This window comes from Babylonia areolata, chromosome 34 (assembly GCF_041734735.1).
Source record: "Babylonia areolata isolate BAREFJ2019XMU chromosome 34, ASM4173473v1, whole genome shotgun sequence".
Taxonomy (NCBI): Eukaryota; Metazoa; Mollusca; class Gastropoda; order Neogastropoda; family Buccinidae; genus Babylonia; species Babylonia areolata.
Genome location: NC_134909.1, coordinates 20327465 through 20347518, shown reverse-complemented (window position 1 = coordinate 20347518; position 20054 = coordinate 20327465). Strand labels below are relative to the sequence as shown.

General features: G+C 40.7%; 1 protein-coding gene across 3 annotated transcripts in view; it reads left to right on the top strand.

Moving 5' to 3' along the window:
- LOC143277609 (uncharacterized) overlaps nucleotides 1-20054 on the top strand; it is a 42049-nt gene that overhangs the window by 8909 nt on the left and 13086 nt on the right. For 2 of the 3 annotated variants that reach the window (XR_013053764.1, XM_076582487.1), the window contains exons 7-8: nucleotides 1870-1894; nucleotides 4318-4405. Coding sequence is in view for 2 of the 3 variants with exons in the window: in XM_076582487.1 (XP_076438602.1) it covers nucleotides 1870-1894; nucleotides 4318-4405 (113 nt within the window). In the remaining variant the exon portion in view is untranslated. Of the gene's footprint in view, nucleotides 1-1869; nucleotides 1895-4317; nucleotides 4406-14596; nucleotides 15220-20054 lie in introns of those variants that run through there. The other variant, XM_076582488.1, reaches the window with a different exon arrangement.

Below are 20054 nucleotides of genomic sequence, written 5' to 3'. Positions count from 1 at the left end.
TTTCTTTGACTATAGTATGTGCATTGTGTTTTGTTTGACTGTAGTGTGTAGTGTGTTTTCTTTGACTATAGTATGTGCATTGTGTTTTGTTTGACTGTAGTGTGTAGTGTGTTCTGCTTGTCTAAATGTGTAGAATGTTCTGTTTGACTATAGTGTGTGTTGTGTTTTGTTTGACTATAGTGTGTATTGTGTTTTGTTTGACTGTAGTGTGTATTGTGTTTTCTTTGACTATAGTATGTGCATTGTGTTTTGTTTGACTGTAGTGTGTAGTGTGTTCTGCTTGTCTAAATGTGTAATATGTTCTGTTTGATTATAGTGTGTATTGTGTTTTGTTTGACTATAGTGTGTATTATGTTCTGTTTGACTATAGTGTGTATTGTGTTCTGTTTGACTATAGTGTGTATTCTTGACTATAGTGTATGTTATGTTCTGTTTGACTATAGTGTGTATTCTTGACTATAGTGTGTATTGTGTTCTGTTTGACTATAGTGTGTATTCTTGACTATAGTGTATGTTATGTTCTGTTTGACTATAGTGTGTATTCTTGACTATAGTGTGTATTGTGTTCTGTTTGACTATAGTGTGTATTCTTGACTATAGTGTATGTTATGTTCTGTTTGACTATAGTGTGTATTCTTGACTATAGTGTATGTTATGTTCTGTTTGACTATAGTGTGTTTTGTGTTCTGTTTGACTATAGTGTGTATTATGTTCTGTTTGACTATAGTGTGTATTCTTGACTATAGTGTGTGTTATGTTCTGCTTGACTATAGTGTGTTTTGTGTTTTGTTTGACTATAGTGTGTATTGTGTTTTGTTTGACTATAGTGTGTATTATGTTCTGTTTGACTATAGTGTGTATTATGTTCTGTTTACCTCATATACATGTATTATATTCTGACTAGTGTGTACTAGGTGGTGTTGGACTAGGATGTGCATACAGGTGGAGTGATGGTCTAGTGATATCACATCTGTCTAGGATGCCAGAGATTCTGTGCACAGTGAATCAAATCCAACACTCCGCAATATTTTCACCACCTCCACTGGACCTTGAGTGGTGGTCTGGATGCTAGTCATTCAGATGAGACAATAAACTGACGTCGTGTGTGTAGCATTTCACTTAGCACACGTAAAATAACCCACAGCAACAAAAGGGTTGTCGCTGGCAAAATTGATCAGAAAAATCCTGTTTGATAGGGAGACAAATACATTTGCTGGCAGGATTTTTTAAAAATCTGTAGCAAGGTGCTCCCTGTGGGGATTTCACTCAGAGAAATCTGTTATGGCAAAGGGTAATACAGTGCAATGCAGTAGTATATGATACAATATATTACATTACAATACAATACAATACCACACCACACCATACCATACCATACCGCACCATACCAGACCAGACCATACAATATCATGCAATACCATACATTCTGCCTAGGAAGCGAGTGAATCTGAGCACACTGGTTCGAATCCCGGCAGGGTCACCAGTATTTTTTTCCCCCCTCCACTAGACATTGAGTGGTGGTCTGGACGCTAGTCATTCAGATGAGACAAACTGAGGTCCCATGTGCAGTATGCACTTAGAGCATGTAAAAGAACCCATGGCAACAAAAGAGCTGTCCCTGCCAAAATTCTGTAGAAAAATCCACTTCGATAGGAAAACATAAAAAAACTGCAGGCAGGAAAAAATTTTTAAAAGGGTGGCTCTCTCAGTGTAGTGACGCGCTCTCCCTGGGAAGAGCAGCCCGAATTTCACACAAAGAAATCTGTTGTGACAGAAAGAGTAATACAATACAATACCATACAGTACCATGCAATACAATATTATCTTGTGTTGACCATAGTGTGTATGATTTTATTTTCTGTCTTGCAGATGTCGATGATGTGCTTGAGAAGGGGTGAGTACTTCTGCTTTGTTTTCATTCTTGAAAAAAGATATCTAAAAAAAAAAACAACCAAAAAAAAAACCCTCTCTCTCTTTCTGTCTCTGTCTCTGTGTCTGTCTCTGTCTCTCTGCATCTCCATCTTTGACTCTCTCTCTCTCTCTCTCTCTCTCTCCCCCTCTCTGTCTGTCTGTCTCTCTTTATTCTTTATTCATTCTTGTGTGTTTCTTTTTCTTTCTTTTTTTAAATTAAAAAAAAAAATTTAAGTATATACCCCAGGGCTGGGTGGGAAAAAGCATTCTTGTCATTATGCTTATCGCACTACCCTGGAAAAATAAAATTTTGTTCATTTGTTCCTTTCTCTCTCTCTCTTCCCCCCTCACCCCACCCCCCACACCCCCCTCTCTCTCTCTCTTCTCCTCTCTTCCTCATTTTCCCTTTCTCTCTACATGTACATGTCTTTCTAGAAAATATCATTGCACGTATGTGTTTGATTGTTTCTGTAATCTATCCATGATACCTGATGAATGTTTTGCTTTGATATGAATTATGTTTTCATTCTTTATCTTTCTTTTTTCCTTGTCTTTTCCTCTCTCTCTCTCTCTCTCTCTCTCTCTCTCTCTCTCTCTCTCACTCACTCACTCTTTTCTTCCAAGATTTTCATGGCTTGGTGAAAAATATGCTTGTACTTATTCCTTTATTATTCCCTCAGTAAGGAAAAAAAAATCTTCCATTCATTTATTCTTTCATTCTTCATTCTCTACACCACCCCCACTGTCTCTGTCTGTCTGCCTGTATCTCTGACTGACCGACTGTCTCTCTCCCTCCTTCTCTCCCCCTCTCTTCCACTCTCTGTGCTCAAACCCTCTCTTTCTCATTTTCTTTTCCCCTCCACATGTTCACGTCATTCTTTGAAATATGATTGTGTGTTTGTGTACAATCTCTGTGCTCAAACCCTCTCTTTCTCATTTTCTTTTCTCCTCCACATGTTCACGTCATTCTTTGAAATATGATTGTGTGTTTGTGTACAATCTCTGTGCTCAAACTGTCTCTTTCTCATTTTCTTTTTCTCTCCACATGTTCACGTCATTCTTTGAAATATGATTGTGTGTTTGTGTACAATCTCTGTGCTCAAACTGTCTCTTTCTCATTTTCTTTTTCTCTCATGTTCATGTCATTCTTTGAAATATGATTGTGTGTTTGTGTACAATCTCTGTGCTCAAACTGTCTCTTTCTCATTTTCTTTTTCTCTCATGTTCATGTCATTCTTTGAAATATGATTGTGTGTTTGTGTACAATCTCTGTGCTCAAACCCTCTCTTTCTCATTTTCTTTTTCTCTCCACATGTTCACGTCATTCTTTGAAATATGATTGTGTGTTTGTGTACAATGTCTGTGCTCAAACTGTCTCTTTCTCATTTTCTTTTTCTCTCCACATGTTCACGTCATTCTTTGAAATATGATTGTGTGTTTGTGTACAATCTCTGTGCTCAAACCGTCTCTTTCTCATTTTCTTTTTCTCTCATGTTCATGTCATTCTTTGAAATATGATTGTGTGTTCGTGTTCAATCTGTGTGCTCAAAAATCTCTTTCTCATTTTCTTTTCCCCTCCACATGTTCACGTCTTTCTTTGAAATATGATTTTGTGTTTGTGTACAATTGTTTCTGTATTTTATCCATGATTTCTGATGAATACTTTGCTTTGAATTTGATGTATAATTATGTTTGTTTTTTGTTGTTGTTTTTTTCCTGGTCTTTTCCTTTCTTCTTCACATTCCAGGGCATGATGAAAACAAACCTGATAGTTATACTTATTCCTTTATTCCCTCGATAAAAAAAAATTCATTTATTAATTTTTTTTATTAATCATTCTCTGCCCCCCTCCCCACCTGCCCCCCCTCCCCTCCCCCTCTTTCTGTCTGTCTCAGTTCCTGTCTGTCTGTCCGTCTCTCGCTCTAAGTCTCTCTGTGGGTCTGTGTCTCTCTCTTTGTCTGTTGCTCACATTTTTTTTGCTCTTACTCTCTCTTGCTCTGTCTCTCTTTCTCTCTCTTTTTTTTTTGATAATTTTTTGTTGTTGTTGTTTCCCCAGACTAATTTATTGATTTTATTTATGACAGTAGGATGAAAACAGGCCAATAAGTGCTTATTTCTTTTCCTTAGATTAAGAAAAACAATAGATTTCAATTTCTCTCTGTCTGTCTGTCTCTCCCCCCCCCCCTCTCTCTCTCTCTCAGTCCCCCAGTCCCTCTCATTCTCTCCATCTCTCACTCCATCTCAGTCTCATTCTTTCTCTCTATCAATCAATCTCTTTAAAACCCACACCTATGATGGAGACACAAAAAGCACAGACAAAAGTCAGACCGGCAGGAGAAGAGAACTAATCCGCTCCCCCCTCCCCCCTCCCCACCCACCCCCACCTCCACCCTGTACTGTGTTCAGAGGAGACGTGGATGCGGTGCCCCCTCCATACACAGCAGACTCTGCTGTTGTCTACAGCCAGCCCACACGGCGCAGCAACAAGGACAAGGTTAGTCAGTGCACACTGATTCTTCTTCTTCTTCCTCTTCTTCTTCTTTCGGTGGGCTGCAACTCCCACGTTCACTTGTATGTACACGAGTGGGCTTTTATGTGTATGACTGTTTTTACCCCGCCATAATTATAGGCAGCTATACTCTGTTTTCGGGGGTATGCATGCTGGGTATGTTCTTGTTTCCACAACCCACCAAACGCTGACATGGATTACAGGATCCTTAGCATGCGTATTTGATCTTCTCTGTGTGTTTTCACACGAAGGGGGTTCAGGCACAAGCAGGTCTGCACATACGTTGACCTGGGAGATCGGGGAAAATCTCCACCCTTTACCAACCAGCCGCCGTCACCGAGATTCGAACCCGAGACCCTCAGATTGCAAGTCCAACACTTTAACCACTTGGCTGTTGCATCTGTCACTTTCTGTTTTAGTATCAGGGAGGTTTGTCAAAGCATGTGGACTGATCTGTGTATGCTACACTTACATGTGGAGTGAAGTGATGGCCTAGGGGTAATGCGTCCGCTTAGGAAGCGAGAGAATCTGAGCACGTTGGTTCGAATCACGGCTCAGCCACCAATATTTTCTTCCCCTCCACTAGACCTTGAGTGGTGGTCTGGGCGCTAGTCATTCGGATGAGACGATAAACCAAGGTCCTGTGTGCAGCATGCACTTAGCGCACGTAAAAGAACCTATGGCAACAAAAGGGTTATTCCTGGCAAAAATTCTGAAGAAAAATCCACTTTGATAGGAAAAACACATAAAACTGCCTGCAGAAAAAAATACAAAAAAAATGGGTGGCGCTGAAGTATAGCGACGCACTCTCCCTGGGGAGAGCAGCCCAAATTTTACACAGAGAAATCTGTTGTGATAAAAAGAAATGCAAATACAAATACCAATATATCTGCTGTAAACGGATTTTTTTTTTTAACGTTATTTTTTAGAGGAGTAGTATGATGCCTGCCCTTGGCATGATAAATCCAACGTGCTGGTCAGGCCTTGAGAACCTTGCCCCATATATGTGTAAATCACTGACGCAAAAACATTTTTATTTTTATTTTCTTTATTTTATTTATTTATTTTTTTTTTATTTTAAATTTTTGGTTATTTTTACTTTATTTATTTTATTTTATTTTTATTTATTTTTATTTTTTATTATTATTTTTTTCTCAAGGCCTAAGTGCATTGGGTTACGCTGCTGGTCAGGCATCTGCTTGGCAGATGTGGTGTAGTGTATATGGATTTGACCGAACACAGTGACGCCTCCTTGATCTACTGATACTGATAGTGACGCAAAAAATTAGATAAAATAATCCAACAAAATAAATATGTAAACTTATTGAATGATAGTACAGTGAAAGATTCCGCAGCAGAGAACTTCCAGGGATGTGTTTCGTAAGCAGCTTTTAGCAGCATCAAATTTCTCTGTGTGTGTGTGTGTATGGTTTTGTTTTGTTGTGCCACATAATTGGGGATATTTGGGTTGTTTTTTTTCTTTATTTGATGGTGATGGGGTTGATAACGATCCTGCTGTGGGAGGGGGGGGGGGATGGTAGGGGGGAGGGTCCGTTTAGGTTTGGAGGACTACCTGACAAGGCTGTACTCCATGGTACATCCCCTGAGCATCAGCCAGGCTGGAAGACACAGACACCAGCAGTAGTGGTGGTCAGAAAACTTGAGCAGCACTCCCACAAAGACGGCATCCGTGAAGGGGGATGTCCTTCAACTGTGTGGTCCCAGTCTTCTACTTTGAGCCCATAGGACACTCAAGCTCTGGGGTAGGAGCTGGGCAAGCTCAAGCCGAAAAATCACACCTCTGTTGGAGACTGTTCCCGTGTCCTCCATGTCGTCAGTCTGCTGTGCTGACCTCCTTGCCACAGTGGCTAAGTTTGCTTAGCGTTCAGAATTTATCCCTGAGTCCGTTAGAACTGGCATATGCTTAGAACGAAGGTGGTGGTTTTGGTTAAAATGCTTAATGCCTATACAGCATCCGTTCAGGTGAATCCCGGTCTCGCCATTTCTCTGAAGTTTGACTGGAAAATCAGCTGAGACAATAAACAGAGACTCCGTGTGCAGCACGCGCTTGGCGCACTGAAAAAGAACCTATGGCAGCATTAGGGCTGTCCGCTGGCAAAACTCTGTAGAAGAAATCCACTCTGATAGGTACTTAGATATATACACTTGCACTCAAAGCAAGGAAACTGGACTGGCGGTGAAACGCTCTGCAGCTGTCGTTGGAAATTTCATTCTTTGTGGATAATCAGTCTGTCGGCTATTTGAATCGTGAATTGCTAGGCTCAGGTTAGGTTTTCAGAAATGGTTTGTGTGTGTGTGGGGTGGTGGGCAGTGGAGGGGTGGAGGAGGGGGCGGGTGGATGACTGAGCGAGGAAACCAGCCATGCTGTGTATTCAGACTTCATTCTAACGGCAAACAAACAGCGGACAACTGTGGCAGAGACGTTTAAGAATAGAATGGTGGCACTGCACTGCAGGCACTCACTCTCCCCAGGATAATACAATACAGTACAATACAATACAACACAATACAGTACAATACAATACAACACAACACAACACAATACAATACAGTACAATGGAATGCAATACAGTACAATACAGTGCAATACAATGCAGTACAATACAATGCAATGCAATGCAGTACAATACAATACTGAACAATGCAATGCAATACAATGCAATACAATACAGTACAATGCAATGGAATACAATACAACACAGTGCATTATAATACAATAAAATACAGTACAATACAATGTAATGGAATACAATACAACACAGTGCATTATAATACAATAAAATACAGTACAATACAATGTAATGGAATACAATACAACACAGTGCATTATAATACAATAAAATACAGTACAATACAATGCAATGGAATACAATGCAGTACAATACAATACAGTGCAATATAATGCAATAAAGTGCAGTACAATACAGTATCATACAGTATGATGCAAAATGACAGTATTAAGAATCTCTCAACCTCTGGGCACTTCATCGCTGCCGTCTTGTGATGCATAACCGTTGTGCTGTCTATGGAGACATGTCTGAATTAACGATACTTACATTCATTAACATTTGTAAACACTGTTGTCTTGCCATGTACAACGAAGCTGTGTTGTACACAGACATGTTTGTGTTGATTTTATGTATTCGTAACTTATAACACCGTTGTCTTGTGATGTACAAAAAAGTTGTGTTGTACTCAGACTGTCTGAATTAATTTAACTATGAAGTATTATTGATTGACTGTAGCACGGATGTGATTTACAACAAAGCTGTGTAGTACATGGACATGTCTGATTTAAATTGTATAAATAATCCTTTGACTATTTGTAATTTTTGCCCCAAGCATCAGCTCATAAAAAAAAAAATCCCATAATTTAAAATGCCGCTCGAAGGTAGATAATGTTAAGAATATTCTGAAGGGAAATGAATGGAGATTATGATTATCATATGTTCAGAATCGACAAGATGAGATAACTCACAATCATAGTGATGTTGTTACTTAGTTATTGTAGGTTGTTCTGTGAGTCCCTTTGTGGTGGTGTTTTTACTCTGGCCCCCTTAGTGATGTTGTTCTTAGTCTTACTGTGGGTTATGTTGTTCTGACCGTGGGTCCCTTAGTGATGTTGTTCTTACTGTGGGTTATGTTGTTCTTACTGTGGGTTATGTTCTTACTGTGGGTCTCTGGGTTATGTTGCTCTGACCGTGGGTCCCTTAGTGATGTTGTTCTTACTGTGGGTCCCTGGGTTATGTTGCTCTGACCGTGGGTCCCTTAGTGATGTTGTTCTTACTGTGGGTTATGTTGTTCTTACTGTGGGTCTCTGGGTTATGTTGCTCTGACCGTGGGTCCCTTAGTGATGTTGTTCTTACTGTGGGTTATGTTGTTCTTACTGTGGGTCCCTGGGTTATGTTGCTCTGACCATGGGTCCCTTAGTGATGTTGTTCTTACTGTGGGTTATGTTGTTCTTACTGTGGGTCCCTGGGTTATGTTGCTCTGACTGTGGGTCCCTTAGTGATGTTGTTCTTACTGTGGGTCCCTGGGTTATGTTGCTCTGACTGTGGGTCCCTTAGTGATGTTGTTCTTACTGTGGGTCCCTGGGTTATGTTGCTCTGACCGTGGGTCTCTTAGTGATGTTGTTCTTACTGTGGGTCCCTGGGTTATGTTGCTCTGACCGTGGGTCCCTTAGTGTTGTTCTTACTGTGGGTCCCTGGGTTATGTTGCTCTGACCGTGGGTCCTTTAGTGATGTTGTTCTTACTGTGGGTCTCTGGGTTATGTTGCTCTGACCATGGGTCCTTTAGTGGTTTGTGGGTTTACTATGGGTCCCTAGGTTGTGTTGTTCTTTCTGTGGGTTATTTTGTTCTTACTGTGGGTCCCTGGGTTATTTGTTCTGACAGTGGGTCCCCAGGTTATGTTCTTATTGTTGGTCCCGAGGTTATGTTGTTCTGACAGTGGGTCCCTTTTGTTCTGTCGGTCCCTTCATGATGTTCTTATTTTGGGTCTCTTACTCTGTGTGTGTGTTTTGTGCGTGTGTGTGTGTGTGTGTTTGCTGGTCCGTCTTCATTTCTGTTTCCTTCACATCTCTCTCTTTATTTTGTTTCTTTTGTCAGTCCATCTTTTTTTTTCTCTCTATCTCTCTCTCTCCCCCATCCCCTCTCTCTCTCTTTATTTCTTTGCTGGTCTATCTCTGTTCCTTTCTCCCACTCTTTCCACCACCCTCTTTCTCTGTATTTCTCTCTAACTCTTTCACCGTCAAGTTTCTGTGTGAGAAGAGCTCCCCAGCGCCAAGTATTCCAGACTCAGTGCTCTCAGGCACAGGCTTAAGTTCATTTCAAAACACTACGGTGGACTTGTTCACTTCAAACGCGGTCAGGTCAGGGAGCGAAAGGTTCGTCATTGTCCTATTGCTTGGGAAACTTGCTGCAGCTGTCAAGCTTTGTTACAGTGTGATAAACGGTCCTTTTATCATGACCAATCGATGTCGACTGAAGTCGCCTATGGCGGTACAGTGTCTGGTTGACTAAAGTCACCTATGGCGGTGCAGTGTCTGGTTGACCAAAGTCACCTATGGCGTTGCAGTGTCTGGTTGACTAAAGTCACCTATGGCAGTGCAGTGACTAGTTGACTAAAGTAGCCTATGGTGGTGCAGTGTCTTGTCGACTCAAGTGTCTAGTCAAGTAAAGTTGCTTGTGGCAGTACAGTGTCTAGTTGACTAAAGTTGCCTATGGCGGTGCAGTGACTAGTCAGCTAAAGTCACCTATAACGGTGCAGTGTCTGGTTGACTAAAGTCGCCTATGGCTGTGCAGTGTCTAGTTGACTAAAGTTGTCTTTGGTGTAGTGTCTGATTCACTAAAATTATCTGTGGTGCAGTGTCTAATTGACTAAAATTGTCTGTGGTGCAGTGTCTAGTTGACTAAAGTTGTCTATGGCGCAGTGTCTGGTTGACTAAAGCTGTCTATGGTGCAGTGTCTAGTTGACTAAAGTTGTTTATGGTGCAGTGTCTAGTTGACTAAAGCTGTCTATGGTATATTGTCTAGTTGACTAAAGCTGTCTATGGAGTATTGTCTAGTCAGCTAAAGTCACCTATGGCGTTGCAGTGTCTAGTCGACTGAAGTCGCCTGTGGCTGTGCATTGTCTAGTTGACTAAAGCTGTCTGTGGTGCAGTGTCTGGTTGACTAAAATTGTCTGTGGTGCAATGTCTGATTGACTAAAATTGTCTGTGGTGCAGTGTCTGGTTGACTAAAATTGTCTGTGGTGCAATGTTGAGTTGACTAAAGTTGTCTGTGGTGCAATGTTGAGTTGACTAAAGTTGTCTGTGGTGCAGTGTCTAGTTAACTAAAGCTATCTGTGGTGAAGTGTCTAGTTAACTAAAATTGTCCGTGGTGCAGTGTCTAGTTGACTAAAGTCGCCAATGGTGCAGTGTGTAGTGAACTAAAGTCACCTATGGCTGTGCATTGTCTAGTTGACTAAAGTTGTCCACAGTGCAGTGTCTAGTTGACTAAAGTTGTCCACAATGCGTGTCTAGTTGACTAATGCTGTCTGTGGTGCAGTGTCTAGTTGACTAAAATTGTGGTGCAGTGTCTAGTTGACTAAAATTGTGGTGCAGTGTCTAGTTGACTAAAATTGTCCGTGGTGCAGTGTCTAGTTGACTAAAGTCGCCAATGGTGCAGTGTCTAGTGAACTAAAGTCACCTATGGCGGTGCAGTGTCTAGTCGACTAAAGTCGCCTATGGCTGTGCATTGTCTAGTTGACTAAAGTTGTCTATGATGCAGTGTCTAGTTGACTAAAGTTGCCCATTGTGCAGCGTCTAAGTCACTGAAGTCGCCAATTGCAGTGCGGTGTCTGTCTGACGTGTCTGTGGCAGCAAAAGAGCTAAAGACCTGACCAGCATTTCTGGGCCAGGCTGCAGGTCAGGTGTTATTGTCCCACCACCCCCTCCCTCCCTCCCTAATCTACCCTCTCCCTCCACCCGTTTTTCCTTTCATTTTAAACAGATGTGGTGTTCTAGTGTAGCAGTGGCTTAGCGCCAGATCAGTCTAGGTGTTTGGATGCATCCCAGAAACTTTGACACTTGAGGTGGATTTCACTGTTCCGGGCTCTTTTCATATGGCATTGATATTTTTGTTTCAGGCTCTTTTTCCTCACAAAATGATTTCGTTGTTTGGGGTTCTTTTCACCTAGCGTTGATTTCTTTTGATTTGATCTCTTTTCACTTAGCATTGATTTCTTTGTTTCGGGTTCTTTTTCCACACAGCATTGATATCTTTGTTTGGGTCTATTTTCACTTGATGTTATCATGTATCAAGTGTCACGGCTTTTAGGCTTTATCAGCCTTTTGCCTGATCAGTTAGGACTTTTTATTTAATTTCTTTGCTTTGGGCTTTTTTTTAATTTTTCTCTTAAATTTGATTATTTTGGGCGCTTTCACTTCACATTGATTTCTTTATTGTTTTAAACAATTTTTATTCCAAGAAACAACACAGCATAAGCACACTAACACAAAAAGTATGGGAGGGGCATCAAGCATAGCTTATTTAAGCCTGCTCAATGAGAAACAATCAAGTACAAGATCTTCGCGTTCAAGTCAAAGGAATCAACGTAATTATCTTCTTCTTCTTCTGCATTTGTGGGCTGCAACTTCCACGTAATTTTCTTCTTCTTCTTCTGCATTTGTGGGCTGCAACTTCCATGTTCAGTCATATATACGCGAGTTGGCTTTTACGTGTATGAGTGTTTTTATCCCCGCCATGTAGGCAGCCATACTCCGTTTTCGTGGGTGTGCATGCTGGGTATGATCTTGTTTCCATAACCCACTGAATGCTGACATGGATTACAGGATCTTTAACTTGTGTATTTGATCTTCTGCTTGTGTATACACACAAAGGGGGCTCAGATTGAAAGTCCAACGCTTCAACTATTCGGCTATTGCACCCGTTGAACGTAATTATAATTGCATTGCCAAGTACAAGGCCAACCAATACAGCAAGAAACACACAGTTACAAAGATAAAGCATTGAAAGAAAAAAAAAGGAAACAGTATTTGATGTAAAAGAATGAGACAGAGAGTGGGAGTCATGGAGGCAATTAGCTCACAGAAAAATCTGCTTTGCAATATTGGTTTGCAGGTCCAGCGCTCCGTGGCAGAATTGTTACAAGAGAATTCAGAATTGCCCAGATATCAACATGAATTCATGTACAACTCTGAAAATGTTGACATTTTCTTTGTTTGGGGGCTCATTTCAAATTTGATTTCTTTGTTTTGGGTTCCTTTTTACTGAACGTTTATTTCTCTGTTTTGGGCTCTTTTACCTCCTCCTCCTTCCATCCTCAGTTTTTCATCCATCTCGGAAAACATCTCAGACGGTGGGCCCTTAGATGCGATCCATTAAAAAAAAAAAAAAAAAAAAGACTTGGGGACTACCAGTGGTAACACCAAGGGGTGGAAACACCCACCTGTCCAGTTTGTATTGGAGAACAATTCAGCCGTCTGGCCGGCGGACATGTCAAAAAATGTACTCTCCACTTGTCTGTTCGTTGGGCAACCAATGTCTCCACTTGTCTGTTCGCTGGGCAACCAATGTCTCCACTTGTCTGTTCGTTGGGCAACCAGTGTCTTACTTGTCTGTTCGCTGGGCAACCAATGTCTTACTTGTCTGTTCGTTGGGCAACCAATGTCTCCACGTGTCTGTTCGTTGGGCAACCAATGTCTTACTTGTCTGTTCGTTGGGCAACCAATGTCTGACTTGTCTTTTCGCTGGGCAACCAGTGTCTGACTTGTCTTTTCACTGGGCAACCAATGTCTGACTTGTCTTTTCGCTGGGCAACCAATGTCTGACTTGTCTTTTCGCTGGGCAACCAGTGTCTGACTTGTCTTTTCACTGGGCAACCAATGTCTGACTTGTCTTTTCGCTGGGCAACCAATGTCTGACTTGTCTTTTCGCTGGGCAACCAATGTCTGACTTGTCTTTTCGCTGGGCAACCAATGTCTGACTTGTCTTTTCGCTGGGCAACCAATGTCTGACTTGTCTTTTTGCTGGGCAACCAATTTCTGCACTTGTCCATTCGTTGGGCAACCAGTGTCTTACTTGTCTGTTCGTTGGGCAACCAATGTCTTACTTGTCTGTTCGTTGGGCAACCAATGTCTTACTTGTCTGTTCGTTGGGCAACCAATGTCTCCACTTGTCTGTTCGTTGGGCAGCCAATGTCTTTCTTGTCTGTTCGTTGGGCAACCAATGTCTTACTTGTCTGTTCGCTGGGCAACCAATGTCTCCACTTGTCTGTTTGCTGGGCAGCCAATGTCTGACTTGTCTGTTCGTTGGGCAGCCAATGTCTTTCTTGTCTGTTCGTTGGGCAACCAATGTCTTACTTGTCTGTTCGTTGGGCAACCAATGTCTTACTTGTCTGTTCGTTGGGCAACCAATGTCTGACTTGTCTGTTCATTGGGCAACCAATGTCTGACTTGTCTGTTCATTGGGCAACCAATGTCTGACTTGTCTGTTCGTTGGGCAACTAATGTCTGACTTGTCTGTTCGTTGGGCAACCAATGTCTTACTTGTCTGTTCATTGGGCAACCAATGTCTTACTTGTCTGTTCATTGGGCAACCAGTTTCTTACTTGTCTGTTCGCTGGGCAACCAATGTCCCCACTTGTCCACTGGCTTGGCAACCAATGTCTGACTTGTCTGTTCGTTGGGCAACCAGTGTCTCAGTTGTCTGTTTGCTGGGCAACCAATGTCCCCACTTGTCCACTGGCTTGGCAACCAATGTCTGACTTGTCTGTTCGTTGGGCAACCAATGTCTGACTTGTCCGTTCGTTGGGCAACCAATGTCTTACTTGTCTGTTCGTTGGGCAACCAATGTCTGACTTGTTCGTTCATTGGGCAACCAATGTCTGACTTGTCCATTCGTTGGGCAACCAATGTCTCCACTTGTCCATTCGTTGGGCAACTAATGTCTCACTTGTCTGTTTGCTGGGCAACCAATGTCTGACTTGTCCATTCACTGGGCAACAGAGATACAATACAAGTGGTGGAGGAAGGTGGCGGTCACTTATCTGTCAGTACAGTGTGCATGAGGCTGTTGGTTCAATTCCCACCCTCTTTCTTACTTCCATGTTTGACTGAAAAATAAAACTGAGCGTGTAGTCATTCAGATGAAACGATAAACTGAGGTCCCACTGGAAAAAAGAAATCCACAGCAACAAAAACGTTGTCCTTTGGAAGAAATATTCTGCAGAAGAAATCCACTGTCATGGGTACACAAATAAAAATATTATACGCATGCGCTTCAAGGCCTGACAAGCCTTTTGGGGTCGTGCTGCTGTTGGGCATCTGCTGTGGCGGGAGATGTGGTGTAGGATATATCAGTGGGTTTGTCTGAATGCAGTGATGCTTCCATGGGAAAGTGAAACTGAATTCATACCGCTTGATGTGAAGTTATGCTTCTAACTAGTCACCGCACTACCGGTAGTTACTTGTATTAACGGTGTCTTTACTTAGGAAGGGCAAGTAGGAGACGGATGAAGGGAGTGGGGTGAGGGGGAGGGATTTTTTTTTTTAACTACTTGCCTGCAGGACAGAAACTTTATAAAAAAAAAATTTTTTAATCATGTGGGAATTTCTGGCCCAGTAACTCAGTGGTGGTCTCCGTGTGTGTTTTCAGAGGTGGGATGACAGAGACAGAGGTAGAGAGGAGGAGGAGAGACGTAGGGATACTTCGCAAGGACTGCATTATGCCGATTTAGACTTGGTGCGAAACCCTCCCCAGAACGCGAGTCAGGAGCACGCTCCGGCTCCGGCTCCAGCTCAGGCTCAGGCTCAGGCTCCGAGCACCCCGAGCACTCCGACAGAATACGCTTCCATCCGTCTGTTTTAGTGTGGACATCCCAAGTCCCTTGTGTGTTGTGTTTGTTTTTGTTTGTGGTTTTTGTTGTTGTTTGTTTTAATTGTGATGCGTCGGGCGGATGGGACATGCTTTCATCCTGTCAGTTTTTACTTGGTTGTCCTGTTTCTCTTGTGTTGTTAATTCTTCTTTTTTTTCTATGTATTTTTCTTTCTGTTTTTTAATTATCGAAGCATCATTTTGACGGAATATGCTTCCATCCTGTCAGTTTTAAAAGGTCGTCATGTCTGTTGTGTTTTCTTTTTTCCTTTTTTTTTTTTATTTGGTTTGGTTTGGTTTGCTTTTTTGTTGTTTTCTTTTGTTGCTTTTTTGTTTGTTTTTTTTAATATTATGCATTTTTCTGACAGAATGGGTTTGCATCCATCTATTTTGATGTGGTTGACATGTTCATTGTATTGTGTTTTATTTTGTTTTCTGTTGTTGTTTTTGGGGTTGTTGTTTTTTTCATTACTCAGTTGGAAAGTGCTTGCATCCATCTGTTTTAGCATGGACACAATGTCCATTGTATATTACATTTGTTTTATTAAGTTTTTGGTTTTGGTTTGGTTTGGGTTGTTTTATAATGGTTGATGTATTAATCCAAGGGAGTATGTTTCCATTCGTTCTAACGTAGTCGTTAAACCCAAGGGGTTACACTTTTATTTTATTTCTTCTTTTCTTTCTTTTTTTTCAAATATTGATGCATGAATCTGACAGAATGTTTGCCTCTGTCTGTTTTAATGTGGATATTGTATGAATAGTGTATTGCATTTGTTTTCTCTTTTCTTATTTTTTCTTTCATATTGAGGCTTCCATTTGATGGAAAGTGCTCCCATCCACCAGTTTTGACATGGTCGCCGTGTATATTGCATTTGTTTTATTTTCATTTGTTTATTCATTTTCTCTTTTTGGTTTTGATACATTTTTTCATATTGATGCATTAATCTGATGTCTAGCATTTAAAGGCAGGAGAATCATGCAAGCTGACCTATGATACATTTATGGGTTTTTTTCCTCTCACTCTCAGTGTTTATAAAAATGCAATTTTTCCTCGTGTACTTACATTGTACTGTGTGTACTGTGACAGTGTCAAAGCTTGGGTGGTGGTGGTGTTTTTTTTTTTTTTTATTGTTGTTCTTATTATTTATTGTTTGTAGTTGGTGGTGGTGGTCTGTCTGTGGGTGTTTGTTTTGGTTTTTTTCTTCCAATTTTTCATTTTTCTTTTTTTTCGTTCCTTCCTCTTTTTTTTTCTCTTTTTTTTTGTAAGGGGATATGATATTATTTTGCTTTTATCTTTGCTGTCATTGTTTATTCCCCTTTTTTTGTACATGTTTTTTTTTCTTCCGATTTTTCCTTTTGTTTGTTCGTTCCTTTGTTTTTCTTTCTTTCTTTTTGTTTGTTTGTTTGTTTGTTTTTGGAGGGGGATATAATATCATTATTTTGCTTTTATCTGTGTCGTCATTGTTTAGCCCCCATTTTTGTACAGATGCAGATCTTGATATGTAATGGTGAGACTCTCCGACAATAGGAGGGGTCCATTCAGTGGGGGGGTGAGAGACTCCGACAATCCATTCATTTGGGGGTGTATGTGTGTGTGGTGGGGGTAGGGGTGCGGGTTGGGGGTGGTTGATATGGGAGCGCGAGAGAGAAGCGTAGAATTGAGGAGTCAGGGGATGGAAAACATTTATGTTGATGATGATGATGACGATAATGTGTGTTTGTGTATCGTTTGCTTGTTTGTATGTTGCAATTTTTCTTCTGTTTCATTTTGAATGTTTGTACTTGTATGATTATGTAAATGATAAAAAATAAGTTCATAATAAAAGAAAGAAAAAAAAAGGAAAGATCTTGACAAGTAAACACAGCTTGCTTTCTTCCTCTCTGTCTTTATTTTCCTTCCTTCTTTTCTGTCTTTCTCTCTTCCTTCCTTTCTTTCTAACTTTTTTTTTCCCATTTCTTTTTCTTTTCCGTTCATTCCTTGCTTCCTGTTTCTTTCTCTTTCTGTCTGTCTTCCTTTCTTTTTTCCCTTGTTTTCTTCCTGTTTTTTTGTTTGTTTTTTTCTTCTTTACTGTTTTGCATCCTCCCTTCCTTCCTTCCTTCCTTTCTTTGTTTCTTCCATTCTATTTTCTTTTCCTTTCATTTCTTGCTTCCTCTCTTTGTTTCTTCCTTTCTTTCTTTGCCCTTGTTTCCATCACTGTCTTTGTTTCTTTGTCCTTGTTTCCTTTATTTCTTTCATTCTTTCTTTGTTTCTTTCTTCCTTCCTTTCTTTGTTTCTTCCTTTCTTTTTTCCCCTCTTTGTTTCTTTGTCCCCCCCCCCCCCCCCCTCCCCCTCACTGTCTTTGTTTCTTTGTCCTTGTTTCCTTTATTTCTTTCATTCTTTCTTTGTTTCTTTGTTTCTTCCTTTCTTTGTCCTTTTTTCCTTCACTGTCTTTGTTTCTTTGTCCTTGTTTCCTTTATTTCTTTCATTCTTTCTTTGTTTCTTTCTTCCTTCCTTTCTTTGTTTCTTCCTTTCTTTGTCCTTTTTTTTCCCTTCACTGTCTTTGTTTCTTTGTCCTTGTTTCCCTTATTTCTTTCTTTCTTCCTCCCTTCCTTTCTTTGTTTCTTCGTATCTTTCTTCCCTACTTTCTTTCTTTTTTTCTTCCTTTATTTCTTCCTTCCTTTCTTTTTTTCTTAGTATCTTTCTTTCTTTCTTAGTTTCTTCCTTCCGTTCTTTCTTAATTTGTTTTCTTCGTTCCTTTCTTCATTTGTTTCTTCCTTTCTTACTTCTTTTCTTTGTTTCTTCCTTTCTTTGTCCTTTTTTTCTTCACTGTCTTTGTTTCTTTGTCCTTGTTTCCTTTATTTATTTATTTCTTCCTTCCTTTCTTTGTTTCTTCCTTTCTTTGTCCTTTTTTCCTTCACTGTCTTTGTTTCTTTGTCCTTGTTTCCTTTATTTCTTTATTTCTTTCTTTGTTTCTTTCTTCCTTCCTTTCTTTGTTTCTTCCTTTCTTTGTCCTCCCCCCCCCCCTTCACTGTCTTTGTTTCTTTGTCCTTGTTTCCTTTATTTCTTTCATTCTGTCTTTCTTTCTTCCTTCCTTCCTTTCTTTGTTTCTTCCTTTCTTTGTCCTTTTTTTTCCCTTCACTCTTTGTTTCTTTGTCCTTGTTTCCTTTATTTCTTTCATTCTGTCTTTCTTTCTTTCTTTCTTTCTTCCTCCCTTCCTTTCTTTGTTTCTTCGTATCTTTCTTCCGTACTTTCTTTCTTCCTTCCTTTGATTCTTCCTTCCTTTCTTTGTTTCTTCATATCTTTCTTCCCTACTTTCTTTCTTTGTTTCTGCCTTCCTTCCTTCCTTTCTTTCTTAGTTTCTTCCTTCCGTTCTTTCTTAATTTGTTTTCTTCATTCCTTTCTTCATTTGTTTCTTCCTTTCTTCCCTGGTTTCTTTCTTCCTTTTTTTTTCTTTTAATTTGTTTTTTCTTTCCTTTCTTTCTGTTTTTCTTCATTCCTTTCGTTACACGTCGAAAGGATTACCTTTAAAACAAATATTTTGTTTTCATCGTTGTTGGTGGTTGTATTTAAAAAAAATTTTTTATGGACTTTAAAAAAAAAGAAAGAAAGAAAGATTAAACATCTGCTCTCTTTTTTTTGGAGCAGATGAGGTGTAGTGTATATATGCATCATTCCACACGCTTTGACTCCTTGAAACTGAAAATGAAACTGAGCAGACGGGCACAATAGCCGAGTGGTTAAATCATAGGAGTTTCAGTCTGAGGGGCCCGGGTTCGAATATCGGTAACGGGGCCTGGTGGGTAAAGGGTGGAGATTTTTCCGATCAACATAAAAATGTGAAGATCTGCTTGTGCCTAAACCCCCTTCATGTGTATCCACAAGTAGAAGATCAGATAATGTTAAAGATCCTGTCATCCATGTCAGCGTTCGGTGAGTTATGGAAACAAGAACATACCCAGCATGTACACCCCCAAAAACGTACTATGGCTGCATACATGGTGGGGTAAAAATGGTCATACACATAAAAGCCCTCTCGTGCACATACAAGTGAACATGAGAGTTGCAGCCCATGAAGAAGAAGAAGAAGAAACTGAGCGTCAGTGCCAGGGATGTGGACAGTACCTGCTGACTATGAGCTGGCAGGGTAGATGAAGGAAGAGAATGTCTTGTTCAGGTCTTTGTCCTTGCAGCCAGTCTCTGAGCAAAGGGAGTTTGTTACAGCTTCGTCCATGGTTTGGCGTTAACTGGAACTGTTTGAGAAGTTAGTTTTTGTTTGGTTGTGTGGCAGTGGTTGTGAACGTTCATTGGACAGCTGACAGTGGTTGTGAACGTTCATTGGACAGCTGACTGGTTGTGAATGTTCATTGGACAGCTGACAGTGGTTGTGAATGTTCATTGGACAGCTGACAGTGGTTGTGAACATTCATTGGACAGCTGACAATGGTTGTGAATGTTCATTGGACAGCTGACAGTGGTTGTGAACGTTCATTGGACAGCTGACAGGTGGTTGTGAATGTTCATTGGACAGCTGACAGTGGTTGTGAATGTTCATTGGACAGCTGACAAGTGGTTGTGAATGTTCATTGGACAACTGACAGTGGTTGTGAACATTCATTGGACAGTTGACAGTGGTTGTGAACGTTCATTGGACAGTTGACAGTGGTTGTGAACATTCATTGGACAGCTGACAGTGGTTGTGAACGTTCATTGGACAGTTGACAGTGGTTGTGAACGTTCATTGGACAGCTGACAGTGGTTGTGAACGTTCATTGGACAGCTGACAGTGGTTGTGAACGTTCATTGGACAGCTGACAGTGGTTGTGAACGTTCATTGGACAGCTGACAGTGGTTGTGAACGTTCATTGGACAAACTACAAAGTTTTTGTTACGCCTAGCAGATGTGGTGTGGCATATGTGGATTTGTCCAAACACAGTGACGCCTTCTTGAGAAATTGAAACTGTGAACGCTCATTGGACGGTTGACAGTGGTTGTGAACGTTCATTGCACACCCAGTTTGATCTGTACAGTCATGTGAAGGATCATGTCAGATAGGCCTCCGCTTCCATCTTACATCTTACTGACAGCCTGTATGTGCATGGTGTACACTTCCTTTGCGTTAGCTGTGTGCTTGACTATATATGTATACATATGTATGTGTATATAACTACATGCATGTATATGAATGTGTATTGTGTGCGTATGCGTTTATGTAAGTTTGTGCCTGCCTATGTGTGCGTATGTGTTAGGGTAGCTGTTAG